Genomic DNA, 20,568 nt, shown 5'->3' with positions numbered 1-20,568 from the left:
TGTGGTTTGCCCCATAACACCTCACACACAATCTTCTGCAATCAAGTTGATTTTCATGCTGTGATATACAGTGGACTGTCCAGATTATTGAACATAAACTTTTTAAAATTTATTCAGTTTTGCTTTGCCTACTTAGGGACATCATCTCCTTGCGGCATCTAATGATTTTGCAAGCAGAATTTGGACTGTGGAGGATCTTCGACTCCGGGTAAGCTGTTCAGTTTTAAAATACCTTCTAAACCTGTTGTTCCCTCAGTGTAGAAGTTTTTATTTTTCCTTTTGGTGTGGTCCATGATGAGCTGTAAAAGGTCTGACCACCAGTAGAGCCTGTTTCAGACTCTCCCAGCAAATCCCTCTCTTCTACGATCAAGCTTCAGGTGTGCTGTGATTCGGTGAAGGGGCTGCTGACACATGGTGATGCGTTTAGCTCGTGATTCCTAAAGTTTGGTGTGACGAGTTCCTGATTCAGTGTCCAACATGAGTACACTCACAAGGAGGTTTGGGAGAGGCTTTACTAAATGGTGCATGATCAGAAGTTTTCAATCTGAGACCTTTTAGGCGTAGTTTCTAACAAATAGTATCATTGTAGATTCCATAATGTGCAGTTTTTGATGTGTGCATGGTTTCAGGTTCATAAGATACATTGCTGTACTTTTATGTTTATGACATCCTTTCACTTTAAAACATATAACTTGTCCCTTTCTACCCTCCTGTAGCACACCCTGACTGGCCACAGTGGGAAAGTTTTGTCTGCCAAATTCCTTTTGGACAACACTCATATTGTGTCTGGAAGTCATGATCGAACACTCAAGCTGTGGGACCTACGGAGCAAAGTGTGTGAGTGCTCCCCATCTGTATCCCTTTTTTAAGGCTTTTATTTCTCAATTGTATTCAAATTGCAATATCTTATCCTGTTACAGTTTCATGTAAATGTTTGAGTAATTGGATTTGGGAGGGATCGAGTAATACGCTACTCCGGAAACCTATATGTACAAAATAGTGTTGCTAAATATGACTCTTGTGCGATGTTAAATGGTATTGGATGGGCTAATGATCCCACTTTCTTCCCAATATACTTCTGGTATTCCATTTTCTAGTAAGTATTAATTTTTATCTCTGGCCACTCAACAGTGGTCCAATGTACTCTGGGGGGAAAAGGTTTGGATTTATATAGCACTTGCTACCCCTGAGGTGTTAAAGCTCTTTTTCAGCGTGTAGCACGTTACTCCGGAACCAATAAAGGATTAGTGGGGAATTAGTATAGTGGAGTAGGAAAGGCATCTGAGTTGTGGCTTGGTTAGTCGTTTGGATTGAGAAGGAGGAGGGCAGAGTTTCGTGTTTGTGTTTTTTTTTTTAAGTGAGCGGGAGGTGGATGGGATATATATGGAAATATGAAATTAATTTGAGTGGTGGACATGTTCTGTTTTTTTGGATTGAAAGGGAATAGTGGAGGGATAGAAGAGGAAAGGAGAGATTGAAGAGGGAAGGGGCTAGAATTTTTTTTTTTTTTTTTTTTTTTTTTTAATTTGTAGGAGGGGGTTTGTGATGAGGTGGGGAGGGAAGAGTCTGAAGTATGGGTTAAGAAAGGCTTGTCTGGGCGATCTGAATAGTACAAGAGGTATGAGATGATGCAAGCCGAGGTAGAGGAGGGAAGAGTATAGAAAGGGTTATTTTGGGGACCGTAGTAGTGGTATGTGGTTTGGGATGAATGAGCGAGTGGAGGTAGAGGATATATTGATAGAGGTTTAGGGTGAGAAATGGGGTAGTGCATAGGAAAGAGTAGTAGAATCAGGTTTGAAATGAGCCAGAGAGTTGAGCTATATATAGAGTGCAGTATAGGGTGAGAAAGGGTAGAGCATTGGATATGCTGAATTAGAATAAAAGTTATAAATGTATAGATACATATGTACACACAAGGTATATATGTGAAAGGAAAATAATACATGTAAATGAAAGTTGCAGATAACAAACTCTGACTGTATGTGTGTGCATAAGGAAGAGAGTATATGTAGATTAAAGATGCATTTTGTAAACTCCGGCTTTCAAGTGTTGTACTTGAATAATTTTTTTTTTGTATCCGTAGTGATGCAATTGTAGATAAATAGTTATAAGATTTACTTATTTATGCAGTCCCTTATATACAGAACTAACAGCTATATTTTTAAAAAACAGTATACAAGTTTATTCAATCAATACACATATATAGGCACATAAATATAGTCCAAATAAATGCTTATATACAGAGTGATAAGCTGTATATTTCTGTTTGTGTATGATGGTTATGTGGGGAAGAGACAATTATTTTCTGAAGATATGGTGGTTATCTTTCAGTCTTATGTTGGGTTTTAGAGTTCCATAGTTTGGCTGCTTGAACAGAGGATTTTTTTTTCTAGTACGTTGGCATTTTGAGGCGATCTGCCCTTCTAGAGCGTGGGTTCCTTAGTTGAATGTTTGGTGATTTTATTCCTGATGAAGAGGGGTCCTGTTCCACGTTCAAGCTGCTTTGCGATACATGGATCTTCTGGCAACTGGTAACCAATGCAGTGCTTACAAGGCAGCGGAGGTGTGGTATTTTGTCTTTATATGTAAGATCAGTCTGACAGCTGAGTTCTGAATCTTATGTAGTCTTTTCATAGTCGTTCAAGGTTATCCGCAGTAGAGGCTTTTGGCGTTATCGAGTTTGGGCAGAACAAGAAGGATGATAGCCTGTACCTTGTGTGGAAATCCCAGATGGGGGAAGATTCAGCAGAGTTTTTATAGTAACAAAACTCGATCTTGCCAGTTTGTCCACTTGAGCATTCATTGATAGCTAAGAGTCCATGGTCCTTCTGAGATTTCCTACTTTCTTTGATGCTTTAGGCAGTGTTCCCAGATCTTCAGGTCAAGCGTGGAGGGGTCATAATGTTTCCAATCGCCACACATGAGTCTTTCAGTTTTGGAAGCATTCCGTTTGAGATGGCACCACCCCATCTATTGATCTTCTGCTCAGACAACTGAAAATTAGTGACTTTCAAATGTCTTTGGGGCATTCCAGTTGGAGGAGCATTTGCTTTTCATCTGCATAGTTATAGCACTTGAGGTGAAATGTATTGATTAGTGCTGGTAATAACTTCATGTAGATGTTAAAAAGCATGGTTGAGATGATAGAGCCTTGAGGGACCCGTTCGTTTGTGAAGTGCGGTTTGGGTGAGAAAATTGGGGTTGGGGGGGGGGGGGGGGCATATGGATGACATTAGCTGTGTTGCGAAGGTAGGATGTGATCCAATGTAGATCAGTCCCCTGTATTCTGGCTTCGTAGAGTCTTTGTATCAGTGTCTTGATCAACCACGTCAAAGGCAGCTGAGTGGTCCAAGAGAAGTAGCACAGCAACCCTGTTCCTGTCAACTGTGTTCTTTAAGTCATCCCAGATGGCAGATTCTGTGCCGCTTTCTGGATGGAAATCTGCAAGTATGGCATTATCTTCAATGAACTGTGACATCTGGTTCATAGAGTCCAAGTTTTTTTTTCTTCATTAATGGGCGTATGAATGACTTTTTTTTGTTCTGGAAATATTCCTGTAGTTACGGAATTATTGATGATTCTTCTTGCTGGTGTTGCAGCATAGGTTGTTCAAGAATTCTCTTGAAGGTTTGCTGGGGACGAGGGTCAGAAAGGCTTCCAGCAGACCTGCTTGCTTTGACCAGGTCCATAAATTCATTGTGTGAAATGTGTTGGGAAGGAACGAAGAAGCTGGGTTAGAGTATTCTTTGATTGTTTTGGAAAAGGGTCGGTGCTTGTGCTTGGTCTTTGCTTAAATAAGAGTCCAACGTGTCTGCTTAGGCCGGGTAATGATTTGACAGTTTCTATGAAATCTGGAGTAACCGGATGAGCACCTTCTAGGCAATTTGGTTTACGAAATTCATTGAGCATTTGACAGAATTCTTTATTTGGGCATTATGAATCCTCTCTGAATAGGACATTTTCTAAGCTTTTTTGATTGATGACTTGTATAATGGTAATTTTTTGTAGGCGGAGTTTGTCTTGGATGGTGTTTGTTTTGAGCAGGCACGTTGCATAAACTGAATTTATTGTGTCTAGATCTGTATCTTGTGTTTCCAAGTGTTCCATATTAAGTTTGTTCCACGGTCGATAGGTGGATGCATACAAGGTGGTTTTAGGCAAGTCTCTTTGTGTTTTTATGTTGGGAAGCAAGCAAATGGTGGTCTGACCATGTGACTGGAGTCCTAGTTTAAAAGGTAATTTAGGTAAACTAGATACATTTTCTCCATTAAGCTACAAATGAAAAAAACACAGGGGTTTAATAAATCATGAGCAAAATATACATTTGTACACATCAGGGTCTTAGCAGTTTTTTCTTTCATGCTGTAGGTATAAAGACTGTGTTTGCTGGTTCCAGCTGCAATGACATTGTCTGCACAGAGCAGTGTGTGATGAGTGGCCACTTCGATAAGAAAATCCGTTTCTGGGATATCCGGTAAGAGACTGGGAAAGTGGGTATTGCATCTGGGAAAAATTTAGGCAAGGTCTACAGCTAAACATAGTGCCCACTCTCCTAATTCCTACCCACTCTTCCCCTCTTCTTTGGAAGATTATCTTTGTTCAGTGGTCTGTGTGATGAGCTGTAAAAGGTCTGTTCTGTTGCTGATCTGTCCTATTCTACAGATGTGCTTTGAATGGACAGATTGACTGCTTACAGATAGGATGCTGTCAGCTTATGCTTTCCTAAGTGTTGGAGGTTTGAGAACTGAACTTGCCCCCAGGCAGTCTGTTCTGTGTATGGGGGTTGCCCTGTGGTCCTTTCTTGAGTGTGTTCACTGAGCTGAACGTGACTTTTTAGTGTTTTTTTTAATTAATTTATTTATTATGAGTGCCAAACTCATGATGTCCATTCCGTTCAAGGTCTGAGAGCACAGTGCGGGAGCTGGACCTTCAGGGGCGAATCACGGCTTTGGACTTGAATCCTGATAAATCAGAACTCCTGAGCTGCTCACGAGATGACCAGCTAAAGATCTATGATCTACGAGCCAATGCAATCAGACATACTTTTAGGTGAGTATACTTTTTAGAGATAGACCTGTGTACTATTATGGTAGCTGAGATGTTTACTTGTCTCTGGCATTCTTTTCTGTCATTGGGGAGAGGATGTAGCCTTACGGCTAGAGCGGTCGACCTCAAAGCTGGGGAACCGGTTTCGGGTCTCTGCAAGGACTCCATATCCTGTGATTCAGAGAAAACCACTGAATCTCCCCGTTCCAAAATAAAATGAATGTGTCCTTGTGTAAAGAAACGTGCTATGTAAAGCGCTCTGATAGCAGATATCTTCGGGTCTAGTTTGCGTCCATGCAAGTGTCCCCCAGAGATAAGGCCAGGTTCAGTGGGAGCCATGATGCAGATCGTAGCTACTGGACCTCAACCCCTGTGGTTCAGGTAGTTTGTCACTCGCACCTAGCTCTATGAAAACTTGGCTAAGTACAGCTCTTACTGCAATTGTCTGTTGGGGTGGTGAGGTTAGCAGTGGTAGGCTTATCATGGAGGTAGCTTGGAGGTCAAGCGCTTCATTCAACAATTAACCAATAGACAAAATTACTTCAATGTCCAACCCAATGCTTGTTTTCTTAGGAAATCATGTCATTTTATTAGCACAGTACCATTAAATACTGCACAATCCAATCTAACATATGTGGTAGTGTCCCTTGACGCAAATCTAATTTGTGGCACAATACCCCAAGATAGCCCCTTCTAGGTGGCCTGTAGTGCTTTGGTGCACCCCTTTCTGATCGTGTAAAGCATGAATCAAGCTCGGTGCAGTCTCAGACTTTCCACAGTCAAGTACACACTCAGTTCAAGCCTTGTGAAATTTCTAAAGGTAGTCGTGTCTGCATGCTCCTCACTTCATGGTCTGACTTTCCTCCCTCCCGCACAGAAATGCAGACAATAGACTTCATTGTCAGGAAACTTCGGTCTTGTACTATGCAGGCCAGGGGCATCCAAATGATTTCCACTGCCATTATTTCTTAGGCTCACTCACACACTTCACATGAGCCCACTCTAGACGTACACATGGTATGCCAGTGCAAGGCTCAGTGCATAAACACAAAAGTTGAATTTTACTCAAGTGTGGCCAGTAAGTCTCACTCCCAGACACAAATCAAGTCTGGTCACACTTCTTAAAACACAGTATGCTGCTCACCATTGTTTAAGTAAATAACAGGAGTATAACCCATAGACCAGGTTGAGATCTGGGTGAGCACGAGAAAGCTAGCAACAATGTCTCAACCGGATTCAATAAACAAGCATTTGCATAACCAATAGGTCTTGCCTTTGGGACCTTATAAGTGTTTAGCCATGCAGCAGTTGATGTAATGATGTGTGCTGTATAACTAAATACTTATAAGGTCCCAAAAGCGAGACCTATTGGCTATGCCAATGCTTGTTTAAACACTGTAAACAAGTATTGGCAAATGTAACTGCTTTTCAGAGAGTGCATGAACTTAAGAGGGAAGGAAAGGGTTTAGGGACAGAAAGGGAGAGAGGGTAGAGTAGGGTGATGGGGGTGGCAAGAGTAGGATGAGGCGGATAGAGAGGGAGAAAGATCAAGGGAGGGAGTAGGCACGAGACTGAGGAAAGAGAGGGGAGAGGAAGCAGGGCAGAGAGGAGAGGTGACCGGCAAGGGCACTGAGTGCCCGAGCACGACGGCGGCATTGGAAGAGGGGAGATAAGTGAGACAGTCACTAGAAGATTGAGCGATGGTGACGGGTACAGGGTACGAACTGAAGAGGCAAGCTGAAATGGGAGGAAGAGTAGGAGGCGACCGACCGGGCAGAGGATGAGTTTGACGGGGACTCCTAGGGTCTGATCGAAATTAGCCTGCAGGGCTGGTAGGGGCAGGGCGGGCTCCAGAGGGACTCCTCTCCTGGAGGGGGGCTGCACTCTACTGAGAGACAATCTGCAAAGCCAGTGACAGACTGGAGACAAAGGTGAGAGACCGGCGTTAGGCCAGTATGAGACAGTCCCTGTAAAATAGGGTCCGGTGGAAGAGCTGGGTAGCAGGAGGGCACAAGAGACAGGGCAGCGGGGGAGCAGAGCAGGAGGCCCGGGAAGAGTTGGAGAGAATGCTGTCTGAAAGAGAATGCTCTGCTGAGAAAAACGTGCTACACGCAAATAGTTTTTAACACTGAGCGCAACTTCAAGCACTAGCAGGAAGGAGGCGGGTATATGTGTGGGGTGCTGTGTGGGGTATATCTGTGGGGAGCACAACAGAAGGCCTGAATCAAGGAAGAGGTGAAGATTGTTAAGAAGGCACAGAAAGCGGCACTCCAGCTGTTGAAAGCTGAGATGCAGACGGGCGAAAAAGCAGACAAAAGGCAAGAGTGAACAAGTGGGAGGGGTGGGGGAAGTGCGTGCGTGCGCGCGCTAAGTAGCAACTGTTTGCTCTATTTCAAAGCACATACTCGTGCTTGTGGTGTGCCGCTGCGCACTCCTGCAAGGCGTATGCCGTCACAAGCACGAGTGTGCTTGGAAAAACGGCGGCTATAGGTCTCCTATGCAGTGCATGTGTACTGCGTAGGCGAGACCTAAAAAGGCTAATACACATGTATGTACAAGACATTACATAAATGAAACAAAAGGAAGACTCCTAGTAGTTTGTTCAGATGTGCTCATCGCATCATATATTTGAAAATATAGTTTATACAAGACAGTTATATCAGCACTGTGAGCATAAAATGCAGAGGCACCCTAAGAAACTTGGAGAACGTTGTGCTCGTGACTTGAAAGTGATCACCTCTCAGGAGAGTCGGTGAACTCCAGGCATTAACCATACTAGAACCATTTCTACAAATTCACCATAACAAAGTGGTTCTTAGGACTAACCTAGAATGTCTAAGTCATGTCTGCTTTTCGCCTTAACCAGTCTGTAGAACTCCTAGTGTTTTTCCCACAACCAGACTCAATAGCAGAACAAGCTCTTCACACGCTAGACGTGAAAAGAGCAATACTTTACTATGTTGAAAGAACCAAATCCTTTAGAAAGATTAGACAACTTTGTGTCTTTCTCCCCAACTCATAAGGGCAATCCAACTCCTAAGGGCAATCCTATCTCAAACACAGTAAATTCAAGGTGGATTGTTAAATGCATCCAAATATGCTATGCTATGCTAAAGCCAAACGCACATTAACCATTCCCTTTAGAGCTCACTCAACATGTAAACTAGGGGCATCTAAGGCATTCTTAGGGAACATTCCCCTAGGAGAGGAAAAAAGCATTTTGGGACCTCTTGCAACGGAGATGGGGCCCAGATTTGACCGTTTGAGGTGTTTTTTTCTCTGAGTCCTATGATTATGCTGCCTTAATACTCTTCAGGCTAAGACTGATTCTCATAGCTCGTAACTGTGGGTTCTCCGACAAGTGTCTTCTAGCTCTGGGAGCTTGCAGAAGAGTTCTCAGCTGGTTAATTAGCACCCGAGCAAGTTCTGGTACGAGTAGACGGGGTCCCCACTTCCAGTTGTCTACGCCTCTCGGCTTGCTGAGTGAGGGTATAGACATCTTGAGTGTGAACTGAAGTGATTTTTGTGGCGATTGAGGATATTTAAAAAAACATTCCCCTAGATGACATCTGTAAGCAGCTACCTGGTCTACACCCCACACGTTCACAAAACACTATTGTGTAGGCGTGCAAGTTCAAGTTCAGGAATTTGTATAGCGCACTACTCACCCAGAGGGTCTCAAGGCGCTTGAGGGAATGATCGGTGCATTACTTATCGAAAAGCCAGGTTTTTAGCTGTTTTCTGAAGGAGAGGTGGTTCTGTGTAAGACTGAAGTGAGTGGGGAGAGAATTCCAAGTCTTGGCCGCTAAGTAGGAGAAGGATCTTCCGCCCATGGTGGATCTATGGATGCGCGAAATTGCGGCGAGGGCTTGATTGGATGATCTTAGTTGGCGGGTGGGTGTGTAGAAGGATAGTCGTGTGTTGAGGCATTCTGGTCGTAGAGGGCTTTGTGTGCGTGGTTGAGGAGACTGAATGTGATTCTCTTGTTTACGGAGGGAGTCAGTGGAGGTCTTTCAGGTGACCGGAAATGTGAGTATGACGGTGGATGTCCAGTATGAGTCTGGCTGAGGCGTTTTGGATGCGTTGGAGTTTTTTCTGTAGTTTGGCTGTGGTTCCGGCGTGAAGGGTATTTCCATAATCCAGTCGACTAGTGACCAGTGCGTGGGTGACTGTCTTTCTTGTTTCGGTGGGGATCCAACGGAATATTTTGTTGAGCATGCGTAGGATGTTGAAGCATGAAGATGAGACGGCGTTGACTTGTCTGGTCATCAAGAGGGAGGAGTCTAGGATGAAGCCCAGGTTACGTGTGTGATCTGTAGGTATGGGTGCTGTACCCAGGGCCGGTGGCCACCATGAGTCGTCCCAGGCAGAGGGGGATGATCCTAAGATGAGGACTTCCGTTTTGTCCGAGTTTAGTTTTAAGCGGCTGTTCTTCATCCAATCGGCTACTTCTTTCCTTTCATTCCTTCGTGTAGATTGGTTTTGGAGGTGTTTGGGTCTTTGGTGAGGGAGAGGATCAGCTGGGTGTCGTCTGCGTAGGAGATGATGTTTTGTTGTCGCGCGATGGATGCGAGGGGACTCATGTAAACGTTGATGAGGGTGGGACTGAGCGATGATCCTTGTGGTACGCAGCAGATGACTTTGGTGGCCTCTGATTTGAATGGGGGGGAGGCGGACTCTCTGGGTTCTTCCGGCGAGGAACGAGATGATCCAGTCCAGGGCTTTTCCTTGTATTCCGACTTTGCTGAGGCGTTGTATGAGGGTGCTATGACAGACTGTGTCGAAGGCTGCAGAGAGGTCAAGTAAGATGAGGGCAACTGTTTCTCCGTTGTCCAGTAGTGTTCGGATGTCGTCTGTAGCTGCGATGAGGGTGGTTTCGGAGGAAGGCGGCGAGCTGACTATTGACGGCTTTCTCAATGACTTTGGCCAGGAAAGGGAGGAGTGAGATGGGGCGGTAGTTCTTAAGTTTCGAGGGGTCTGCTGTGGGTTTCTTCAGGAGGGTGCTGAGTTTGGCATGTTTCCAGCTTTCCAGGAAGGTTGCGGAGTTGAGGGAGCAGTTGATGACATCGCGGAGATGGGGTGCGATGATGGAGTCTGCTTTGTTGAAAATGTGGTGGGGACATGGGTCGGTTGGTGAACCTGAGTGAATGGAGTTCATCAGGCGGATGGTGTCTTCAGTAGTGATTGGTTCCAGGCGTAAAGGTTGTGAGAGTGCGGTTTTGGTTCGGAGGTGGGTGGAGTGGTCTGTTCGGTCTGGTTTTCAAAGCTAATATATATGTCGGTGATTTTGTTGTGGAAGAAAGAGGATAAAGAGTCGCAGAGGTCTTGGGAGGGAGTGATGTCGTTGGTGCCGGCGATGGGGTTGGTAAATTCTTTGACGATGTTGAATAGTTCCTTGCTGTTGTGGGCGTTGTTGTCGAGTCGGTCCTTGAATGCAGATTTCTTGGAGGATCGGATCAATTGGTGGTGTTATTGGTGGCGTCCTTGAAGGTGGTCAGGTTGTCAGTGGTTGGGTTTTTTCTCCAGGTTTTCTCGAGGGTACGACATAACTTTTTGGATTTCTTAAGGTCATCGTTGAACCAGGGGGCATTTTTGATACCATGTTTGATCTGGTGGTTTTTCAAGGGTGCTAATTCGTCAGCGCTGTGGGTGATCCATTGTGTGAGTTTGGTGGCAGCTTGGTTTGGGCCCGATGATATGGCAGGAGGGTTTTGGTTAAGCGATGTGAAGAGTTGGTCGGTGGTGATTTTGTTCCAGTTTCTTCGAGGAATAGGTTGTGGGGGGTTGTGAGTCGAGGTCTTTTTGTAGCTGAAGTGGACGCAGCTGTGGTCCGTCCAATGGAGAGCTGTGGTGCGATCGAAGTAGATGTGTTTGCTGGAGGTGAAGATGGGGTCGAGCGTGTGTCCGGCTAGGTGGGTGGGGGTGTCAACAAGTTGTTTGAGTCCGAGATTGGCCAGGTTGGCCAGAAGGGTGGTGTTGCTGTCGTTTCTCTTTTCCAGGTGGAAGTTGAGGTCTCCCAGTAGGATGTAGTTTTCGGATGTGAGGGCATGTGGGCTGATGAAGTCAGTGATGTCGTCGTTGAATTGTGTGCGGGTTCCTGGTGGTCTGTAGATGAGGGTGCCTCTAAGTGTGGTCCTGGGGTCGGTGTGGATCTGGAAGTGAAGGTGTTAGGCGGCCGCAAGGTTGTCGTTGGAGCTGGTCGTGATTCGGATGGTGTTCTTATGGACGATGGCGATACCGCCTCCTGTTTGGATGGGGCAGTCTTTTCGTATGATCTTGTAATTGTCCGGGATGGCTATGTCGGGTGCTGATGAGGTGTTCATCCATGTTTCAGTAAGGAAGGCGACGTCTGGTGATGTAGTGTCGAGTAGATCCCAGAGTTCAGTGGCGTGTCTGTGGACCGAGCGGGTGTTCAGCAGGATGCACTTCAGGTGGTTGGAGTCAGAGGTGTGTTTGGAGGAAGTGGATTTGGTGTGTGTCCTGATGCAGGTGAACTTGCAGGAGTGGCAGGCGAATGGTCCATGGGTGTGTCCTGGGGTAGCTTCACAGCATTGTGGTGTGCGTCCGGGGTTGAGGGCAAGGAGGGTATCGGCGCCGTACGTTATGCGGATGGAGAGGGTTTTGCGAGGACCAGGGGGTCTGGCGCTGGGCGCGGTCCAGGCGCGGACGGGCGTAGAAGGGCTTACCTTTGGAGCACCTTCGGCGCGCATGGGGTGCGTCCGCTGCACGTGAACGCTACACGCAAATGCGTCTGTCATAAATGGATAGTGGAAGGGGAGGGGCGAGGGAAGGTCAGCTGGGGAGCGGGGTGGAGCTACGGGCTAAGAAGCACAACAACAACAAAATGGCTCCAACAGGTAGAAAGCGAAACTGGGCGAGACTGGGGCACAATCGAGCATAAAGTACTTTAGAATTAGACAATGTGAACAGAACAATGCGCTGATTGAAATATGCAGCACTACAGATGTCAATTTCACAATGTAGGCAGCGGCAGCAATGCGGGGGTATAATAGCGCTAATGAGAGGCAGCAGAGCGAGCGGAGCGCAGACGCGGTGGTTTGAGTCAGCTGGAAGGCGCTACGATACCGCAAATCTGCTTCAAAGTGCTCTGGAATCACCAAGCCTTGGGAGTGTGGGGAAGCGGCCTCTTCTGAGCGAGTCAGGAGAGTCAGCAAGCAAAACAACAAGCTAGTGTGGGCCAGGCTGTATTAAGAACCCTTTTTCAAACCACTGCAACAGATACAGGTAGCCACTGCTAAGGGGATAACTGCTGTATAGTCTATGCATAAGTATACGATCTACAGCTCCTATGCCTCGAACGGAAAATTCCTACTTACCTGTATGCATCTGTTCTTGGCATATAGAGCTGTAGATTCATATACGCCCACCCGCCTCCCCAGATAACTCTATCTGTTCCAGTACTCTCTTACTTAGAAACATTACACATGGACATCTTTTTTAATTCTTATTAACTCCATAACCCTCATGGCAAAAAAACATCTGGAGATGGAGTTGATGCCTATTGTGCACTATTGTCATAAGGAGAAGTCACCTACCTTGTGACTACAAAGACTTCTTCCAAGACAAAAACAAAGTGCAAACATCTGAGCCCAACACCAGATGGCAATATATGCATAAGAATACAAATCTACAGCTCAACATGCCAAGAACAGATGCATACTGGTAAGTAGCATTTTCCTTATATAGCGCTTACTACCCCTGACGAGGCGTCAAAGCGAGTTTTCAGCGAGTGGCACGTTACTCCGGGACCCATAAAGGATTAGTGTTGAATTAGTATAGTGAAATATGAAAGTAATTTAAGTGGTGGATAGGTTAGTCAGTTATTTGGATTCAGAAGGATAGAAGAGTAACAAAGGTTTGTATTTATATAGCTCTTGCTACCCCTGATGGTGTGTTGAAGCATTTTTTTGGGGGGGTACAAAATAGTGTTGCTAAATATGACTCTTGTGCGATGTTAAATGGAATTGGATGGGCTAAAGTTCCCACATTCTTCCCATTTTACTTTTGGTAATCCATTTTCTAGTAAGTATTAATTTTATCTCTGGCCACTCAACAGTGGTCCAATGTACTCAGCGGCAGAATGCAAAATATTGGTGCTTCCCTGCAAAATGTGATGAGGGGCCCATGAGTCTCCCGTATCTCAGATATTTATTGACTTTGGATGGAAGGTCCCCCCCCCCGACCATACACCTCAAACACCCACTCCTTGTTATGCCACTGCCAGTTGTGTTGATAAATCTAGCATCACTAGAGGCCTTTGAATCTAATCTCCTTGATGACATAAAGATTACTTGGGACATCTGCGTGTGCAGCCTGCTACATTACTTGGCCTAAGATTGTTTGTTCTGGTATTCTACTACTTTTACATGAAGTCCCATTTTTAGTGGCCTTTTCCAAATCCATAAAGGGTCATATTCAAAATTGTTTTACCACAACCTAGACAGTGAATATTCTTGGTCAGAGTTTTATTCTGTTTGAGTAGATCAAGAACTAAATAAGTTGTCAAAGATACGTTGATCAGTTCCTTTAATAGTGCTGAAACGTTACCAGAATTTGACCAACAATGATTTATAAGTTCATAAGTAAAGTAACTTCTTATGCAATTATTGCTCACAGGGAGCCTATTAAAGCAGTTTGACAAGCTCAACTTGGATGAGTGCCATGCTGGTTTCCGCGCCACTATTTGAAATCAGCTGCTGGAATTTGTTAAACTGTTCGTGTTAATGGGACTGAAACTCCATTTTATCAGGGGTGGAGTGTTAGGTGTTTTTTAAAAGCAGTGTCCTTATCAGGAAGTGATTCTTTATTTATGTGGTGGTAGTGGTTGGGTGTTCCATTTTGTTCTTTTTTTTTTTTTTTTTTTTTTTATTCTGAATTGTGTTCAGAGTGGAGGCAAGGATTGTTCTCAAGTTTCTTCCTTTATTTCTTCTCCAACTGACAACAAAAATGCAAAAAAACGTTCTCAACAGGCAACGGTGAAAGGACTACGATGGTTCAACCAATCAGCAATTAGTTCATTGGATATAGGCAGACGTCCCATGATTAACTTCCTTTTTCTTTTCTGCTATGTACTGTCAGAAATGGGGTCTCAAATTGGCAGCGGTTTGCACCCTGTCAATAGGGTGACCAACCGTCCGTAAATTACACTGACCGTCATTTTAGCATAATGTCCACAAGGCGTCCGTAATTTGGGGATCCCAAATTACGGACGCCTTACAGACATCATACTAAAATCGAAATGGGAAATTTCAGAAAGGAATGCTGTTTCCCATACGAGAGGCCCCAGGTGAGTTAAAAAGATTTCACTCGGGCCTCTTGCTCTTATCTTTTTAAAATGAAGAGGCTGCCTGCAGAGGCCCCTCCAGTGCCTCCCTCCTGCAGACTGTGGAGTGGCCCATTTTCAGTCTGAGACTGCAGCTGATTGTCATTCTATAAGGGCTAATGGGCCCAATTGTAGGGACAGCATGTGGGGTGCCTCCTCCTGCATGGGACTAGGGCAAAGCATTCTGCTTTTGTCTTGGCGCCATGCTGGAGAAAATACAAATAAAATAACTAACAGCGTTTTCACGGTACATTCAAAAGATTATTTCAACATACAAATAAAAAATACTATTTATTAATGTTTGTTACTAGCACAAATCTTGTTTGCAGAAAGGGCCCGATGTCGCTTTGCAAAGCTGCGCGCATTCTGAAAAACTCATTGATTGGCTCAACCTTATAAACTTATTTTGAATTGTATTTATTTTGGTTGTCTATTTACTTACACATTATTGTGCCACCTCCTCTGATATGTCTGTAAAAATTATGTTTCGTCCCAAATTTTTGTCCTGAATTTTGGCCTTCTGTCCTGAATTTTTGTCCTGAATTTTGACCCTGCCAGTTGGTAACCCTACCTGTCAAGTAGGGACCCCTCCCTCAAGTCGGGGCAAGGTAGTCACACAGCTAAGATGACCCCTGTTCCCCCCTACTTCGTAGCCAAGGCACAAGCAATTGGGCTTATCTCAGACTAAATGTGTGAAGCTTTTATTAATACACAGTGGAAACACTACAAAAGGAGTAGTCACCAGTTAAGAAAAATAACCGATAATGGAATAAAACAAGACCAAAACAACAGTAATCCAAAATACACAAGTCTAGATGTATTTATTTATTTTATTCGATTTATATAGCGCGTTCTAGCCCAGGGGGTCTCTAAGCGCTTGTCAGGTGAGCACAGCGGAAATTCCTAAAAAAAAACCCAATCAGGAATTATAGCCCAGCCCAGGCCTTCCGGAAAAGAACCGTTTTCAGCTTCTTCCGGAAGGACATCAAATTAGATTCCTTCCGCAGATTCGCCGATAGATTATTCCAGACTGCTGGGAGAGTATTGGAGATGGCGCGGCCACCCACAGTAGCCAATCTGAAGCGTGGTTGGGTAAGAAAAGTTGCTTAACCAGATCTTAACAACCTACCCGGTTTGTATGGAGTCAGGCGGGTCTTAATATATCTTGGCGCCTTTCCATAGAGCGATTTATTTTCGATGCAGAGCCCTTTAAAGAGCACCCTCTGCCTTATTGGCAGCCAGTGTAGCTCGTCTTAAGTGGGGACGCATGCGAGCTCCTTGGTTTCTTAAAAATGAGCCTGGCGGCATCATTCATCACCACTTGAAGTTTGTCCAAGAGTTTTTGGGGCAGACCAAGATAAAGCGAATTGCCATAGTCCAACCTTGATGATATCATTGCGGACACCGCCCGTCTCAAGGTGGAGAAGGACAATAATGGCGCAATTTTTCTGAGTTGTCGGAGAAGGCCGACACAGGTTCCTACCACCGTGGTGACTTGCTTCCGCATGGATAGTTTATCATCCACATGGATGCCTAGGCTTTTTACCTCCACTGGAGGTTCTGGGGGTGGCCCAAGTTCCCTTGGCCAAAACCTGTCGTGCCATGGATTACCAGCGATGGTGATAGGTAGAACCTCCGTCTTGTCCGGGTTGATTTTTAAAGAGTTCAACGACATCCAATTGGCTGTGTGTTTAAGAATGTTTTGCAGCCTTGCTGATGCCCCAGGAGCATTGTCCATTTGGATAATGATTTGGGTGTCGTCAGCGTAGTTATATACCTGGCAATCCATTTGATTGAGGAGTGAAATCAATGGTTGGAGATATATATTAAGTAGGAGGGGCGACAGGGCAGACCCCTGCGGCACTCCACAAGAGATTGGTGTTGCAGTGGAGAGCAATTCTCCCAGCTGTACTCTTTGCGTCCTCCCTTGTAGGAAAGATGCAAACCATGCATGAGCTGTGCCCTGAATGTCGAAATCCCTCAACCGCGACAAGAGTTGTTTATGACACACGGTGTCAAACGCCGCGGAGAGGTCTAACAACACCAGGGCACCGGGTATCTTCTTGTCTGCCCTATTCCTTAGCTCATCCAGGATAGACAGCATGACCAGTTCCGTGCTGTGATTCGCACGGAACCCCGATTGATTTGGTTCCAACAGACCATTCCTTTCCAGATGGTCGGAGAGATCGGACAAAACATGCTGTTCTAGCACTTTGGCAAGGAAAGGAATCTGGGAGATAGGCCTGAAGTTTTTCAGGCACTTCACGTCTGCCCCAGTTTTTTTTAACAGAGGGATCAGTCGTGCTTCCTTGAAGGCTGTCGGAACCTTGCCTAATGCTAAAGATGAGTTCAGGAGAGCCAGGACCTCTTCTTCTATTCCTGGCATGACCAGTTTGAAGACTTCAGGTGGGCAGGGATCAGCCTGGGAGCCAGACTTAACTCGCCCCATAAGCAGGGACAGTTCATCCTTCGAAATCGCCCCATTATGCAGGGACAGTTCATCCTTCGCAATCAAGGGTAGAGTGTCCAGAGGTCTGTCCACCAGCTTCTTGGCCGGGGTGGTCTGTAGGGGGCAGGCATGCATAGGAGTACGAGCAATTTCCGAGATGAGGTCTGTGATTTTGCTAGTGAAGAAGTCCTGAAACCTCTGATAGTCCTCTAACGTGAACTCCGGCCTCTGATCTTTTGTTTTCCTGAGTTCATTTAGGACTCGAAAGATTTCTTTTTGTGGATCTTTGGCTGTAATGATCCTAAAGTTTTAAAGATTAAATAAAGGTGTAGTTTTAATGATCAATGGTTGCACTTGACCCAGACAAAGTACCTTAAATGCATCAAAAGACTAAGTTATGGTAAGGTGCTGAAAAAGCAGACCATGATTTGGTTCCTTACTTCTACAGGGCAGATGATGCATCGTTTCAATACTGTTAGGCAGGCGAGGTGAGGCTTCATTTTTGGGCAAGTGGCCTCAGTTCCTTACTGTGGTGCGGTGTCAATGGAGAAATCTGTGCCCAGGGACGATGGGTTGAAAGTCCACTCCCACTGCGTCGGTTCTACCGTGTGGAAGCCGGCACTGCGTCATGCGTTGGCGTGGTGCGTCATGGACGACTGAGTGCTTGAGACTCACACCACAGCAGTTCTTATTACCAGGGCTCTCTTCCAAGGGCCTGGGAACTGGATTTGGCACCACTTGGCAAGACAGGACTCCGCAGAAGAGCCCATGTGCTGGTAGGTGAAGTCTTTGATGGTCCTGAGACTTAACCGGGGGCAAGCTCAACCCAAGACCTTGGAAGCAGGATGTAGAAAGCAAAGTCCAGTCTCTTTACTCCCAGGACAGAAGCAGCAGCAGGATGCCAGCACAGCAAAGTGGCAGTCTCTCCCGACAGGATTTCAGCCCTTCTTCCTGGTAGAATGTACTCGGCCCAGAAATGTTCTGAGCATATATGGTGTGAAGGATCCAGTACTACTTATATCTATATCAGCCTTTGAAGTGGGCAAACTTCAAAGAATAGTCTCTGTAGTGCACAAGACTCTGCCTTTCACTTCCCTGGGTTCCAGACAGAATTCTAGCGGGTGGAAATTTGTGTGAAAACAGGCACAGCTCTGTTCTGGTATCTGTGTCCTCCCCACACCCCACCCCACCCCACCCCACCACCACTGTAGGTCAGGAAGGCCTAACAGCCTGGTGATTTGGCCATCAGGATCTGCAGGGCACACCTCAGCTCCCTTTGTCTGACTGTTTAGAGTGAATGCACAAACAGCCCAACTGTTATCCTGACCCAGATGTGTATTCAGAGATGGGCTGAGGCACAGAATTGGTAAGTAAGAAAATGGGCACTAAGTAAAAGTGTTTGTTTCATAAATGCAATTTAAAAAAACACCTTTACAAAAAGATGTATTTTAAATTGAGTGCGGAGATTTCTACCAACTCCCAATTGACATACACTTGTAAGATGTTACTAGGCAGCTCCAATGCCAACCTATGGGAGAGATGAGCTTTGGTTTAGTGAAAAACTAAATTAGTAGTTTTGCAGCATAAATTATTTCTAGGTTTGCATGCTGTGCATTATTCCGCCATCTAGTGGTTTGGCCAGGATTTCTTTTTTTTTTTTTTTTTTTTTCTTCTTAAACTTTAGGTTTTTTTTTTGTATTCTCCTACACGCCCCATTGACCCCCCCCCCCCCCCCCCCCACCCCCTTTGACCGACATTTGATGCTGGCTGCATCCCTTTTGATGTCACATTCAGATTTTATTTTTTTCCTGCTGTTGGTCTGGAAATAAGGGAAGAGCCTTCGAATTTTTGGGCAGAATTCTGGACATTTTTGGGAAGCTTAGGCAGAAAAAAACCCTGTCATATAGATCGAGAAGGCCTCTGAGAAGGTAAGACCTCCGTCCACGATTCCCGTTAGGGGACCCAGTGGGAAACAGCTCAATTACGCAGATGAAACAAAATGAGGCCTAGAATAAAAGAATGAAGGAAAGTTTCAATTCCATTAAGGACACAACAGCGAGAATTGCTCTCACCCAAGGTTCCTGAGAACTCTTCCCAACTTAGGAGGATATGGAGGGTTGGTCTTAATGGAAGTGCATATTTCGGTTGAAGGCTCTCAAAAGATATAGGTATTTGCCTTTTATTACATTTTATGGGGTTGTTGTTAAAACATGATACTCAGATTAGCTAATCCTGTTTCTTTTTCCTCCAAGTCTTTCCAGTTGTGCAATGTTAGGACTCTGTAGAATGTTCATGGCCCGAGTTATAAAGGTACGGGTTCATGTTTCTGTTCTGGATTCTTTCAGGTTCTGAGAATAATGCAAAGAGATAGAAGCGCTCCTGTCTCATGCAAGAAAGAGGAAGTTAATCGGGGGATATCTCCCTATAGCCAGTGAGCTAACAACTGATTAGTTGAATAGTTGTAGTCCTTTTCCCGTTGCCTGTTTAAGAAAGTTAGTTTTTTACAAGATTGAAGTGTGCTGTAATAGAAATAAAGGAAGAAAGCAGGGCTTAATCCTTTCCTCTGTTAACAGAATGTAAACTTTCCTTCATGTTTACTAGTAAGTTTCATTTTTGTTATGCAGTCCGCAGCTTCATTCTGAAATTACTCTTTGAAATTGGGTATGTTGACAAATGTGTTTTGTGCTGGTGGTAGTATTTCTTGTTAGTCTGGATTTGTGGTTTTACACCTTAAAATTGTATTTTTTATTGCTTAACCAACAGAAAGAACTAGATGCAATGAACAGTTTCAACTTGAAAATCCTGATTTTTTGTTAGCTGTTCAAGCTTCAAGGGGCACAGAATGCAGCATGCTGGTCCCACATGTCTGCACATATTCTTTCTGGGTCTGAAGTGAAGTTCACATGAGGTCCAAATAATCCCAGGGTCAGAGTGTGGTTTCTGATTGAACCCCCTTGAAAAAAATATTAGTTCAAATAGTGGTGGCATGCCAAATAATGCCCTCTTTCTACATAGCACAAATATGCAACTCTGCCACAGCTTGATGTAGTTGCTAAATCAAACTTCACACAATATACTCATTGCGTTCTTGTTTTCTATGGCCCTGTTCTTACAGAGCTATCATTTACCTCTTGGTTGTTAACTTGCAGTTTACATCTCTTCACAGTGCCCAGGGATTCAAGTGTGGTTCGGACTGGACCAGAGCCATATTCAGGTGAGTAAAGAGGGTTGTGCTTGTTGGGTAGTTAACAAAATGGTTAGACATGGGTGTACCGTGGGATAATGTGGAAGACCTGGAGACTGTGTTAAAGCACTTGTGACCCATTTTCTTATAGTCTCAGGGTGCGTCTGTTTTTTAAAATGTTTTCACCTACGTAGTTCCTGTCAGAACTTGAAGTTCTGACTAATATAATGTTTTAAGACTATCTTCTTGTGGGACAATGCCATAGAATAAGTTGACCAACCTGCCCTGCTTGCGCTTCGACTGGTGGTTACGGGCCACTGGGACAGGTAATGTTTTTTCTGATTTGAAACATGGCTGAACTTTGTATATCTGACGCATTGTAAAATTAAATGATCTGATTGAGACTTCTAGCTGCAGATGCCTTACCTTTGAATTTCACAGGTGCCAGGCTGAATATGGATATTTTTCCTGGCAATACACTTTGTGCGCACCATCGTGTTGCTCTATTCGGCTCTGCGTGACGTCGTCTGCATCGGTTATGATGTA

At 44.8% G+C, this 20,568-nt stretch overlaps 1 protein-coding gene and 1 non-coding gene across 2 annotated transcripts in view; both read left to right on the top strand.

Moving 5' to 3' along the window:
- The window catches only part of ATG16L1 (autophagy related 16 like 1), a gene marked incomplete at its 3' end in the record, with an annotated part of 44,749 nt that extends 24,697 nt beyond the window's left edge, over positions 1-20,052 (top strand). The window contains exons 12-16 of the mRNA XM_086949166.1: positions 137-208; positions 717-837; positions 4,369-4,474; positions 4,900-5,049; positions 20,005-20,052. Coding sequence (XP_086805292.1) covers positions 137-208; positions 717-837; positions 4,369-4,474; positions 4,900-5,049; positions 20,005-20,052 — 497 coding nt within the window. The remainder of the gene's footprint in view (positions 1-136; positions 209-716; positions 838-4,368; positions 4,475-4,899; positions 5,050-20,004) is intronic.
- LOC147666275 (small Cajal body-specific RNA 6) lies at positions 287-552 on the top strand. Its single transcript, XR_015304853.1, has one exon.
- Positions 20,053-20,568: the final 516 nt, after the last annotated feature.

Source organism: Lissotriton vulgaris, unplaced genomic scaffold, assembly GCF_964263255.1.
Source record: "Lissotriton vulgaris unplaced genomic scaffold, aLisVul1.2 SCAFFOLD_1234, whole genome shotgun sequence".
NCBI lineage: Eukaryota > Metazoa > Chordata > Amphibia > Caudata > Salamandridae > Lissotriton > Lissotriton vulgaris.
Note: the sequence above shows the minus strand (reverse complement) of the source record. Positions and strands in the feature narration are given on the sequence as shown.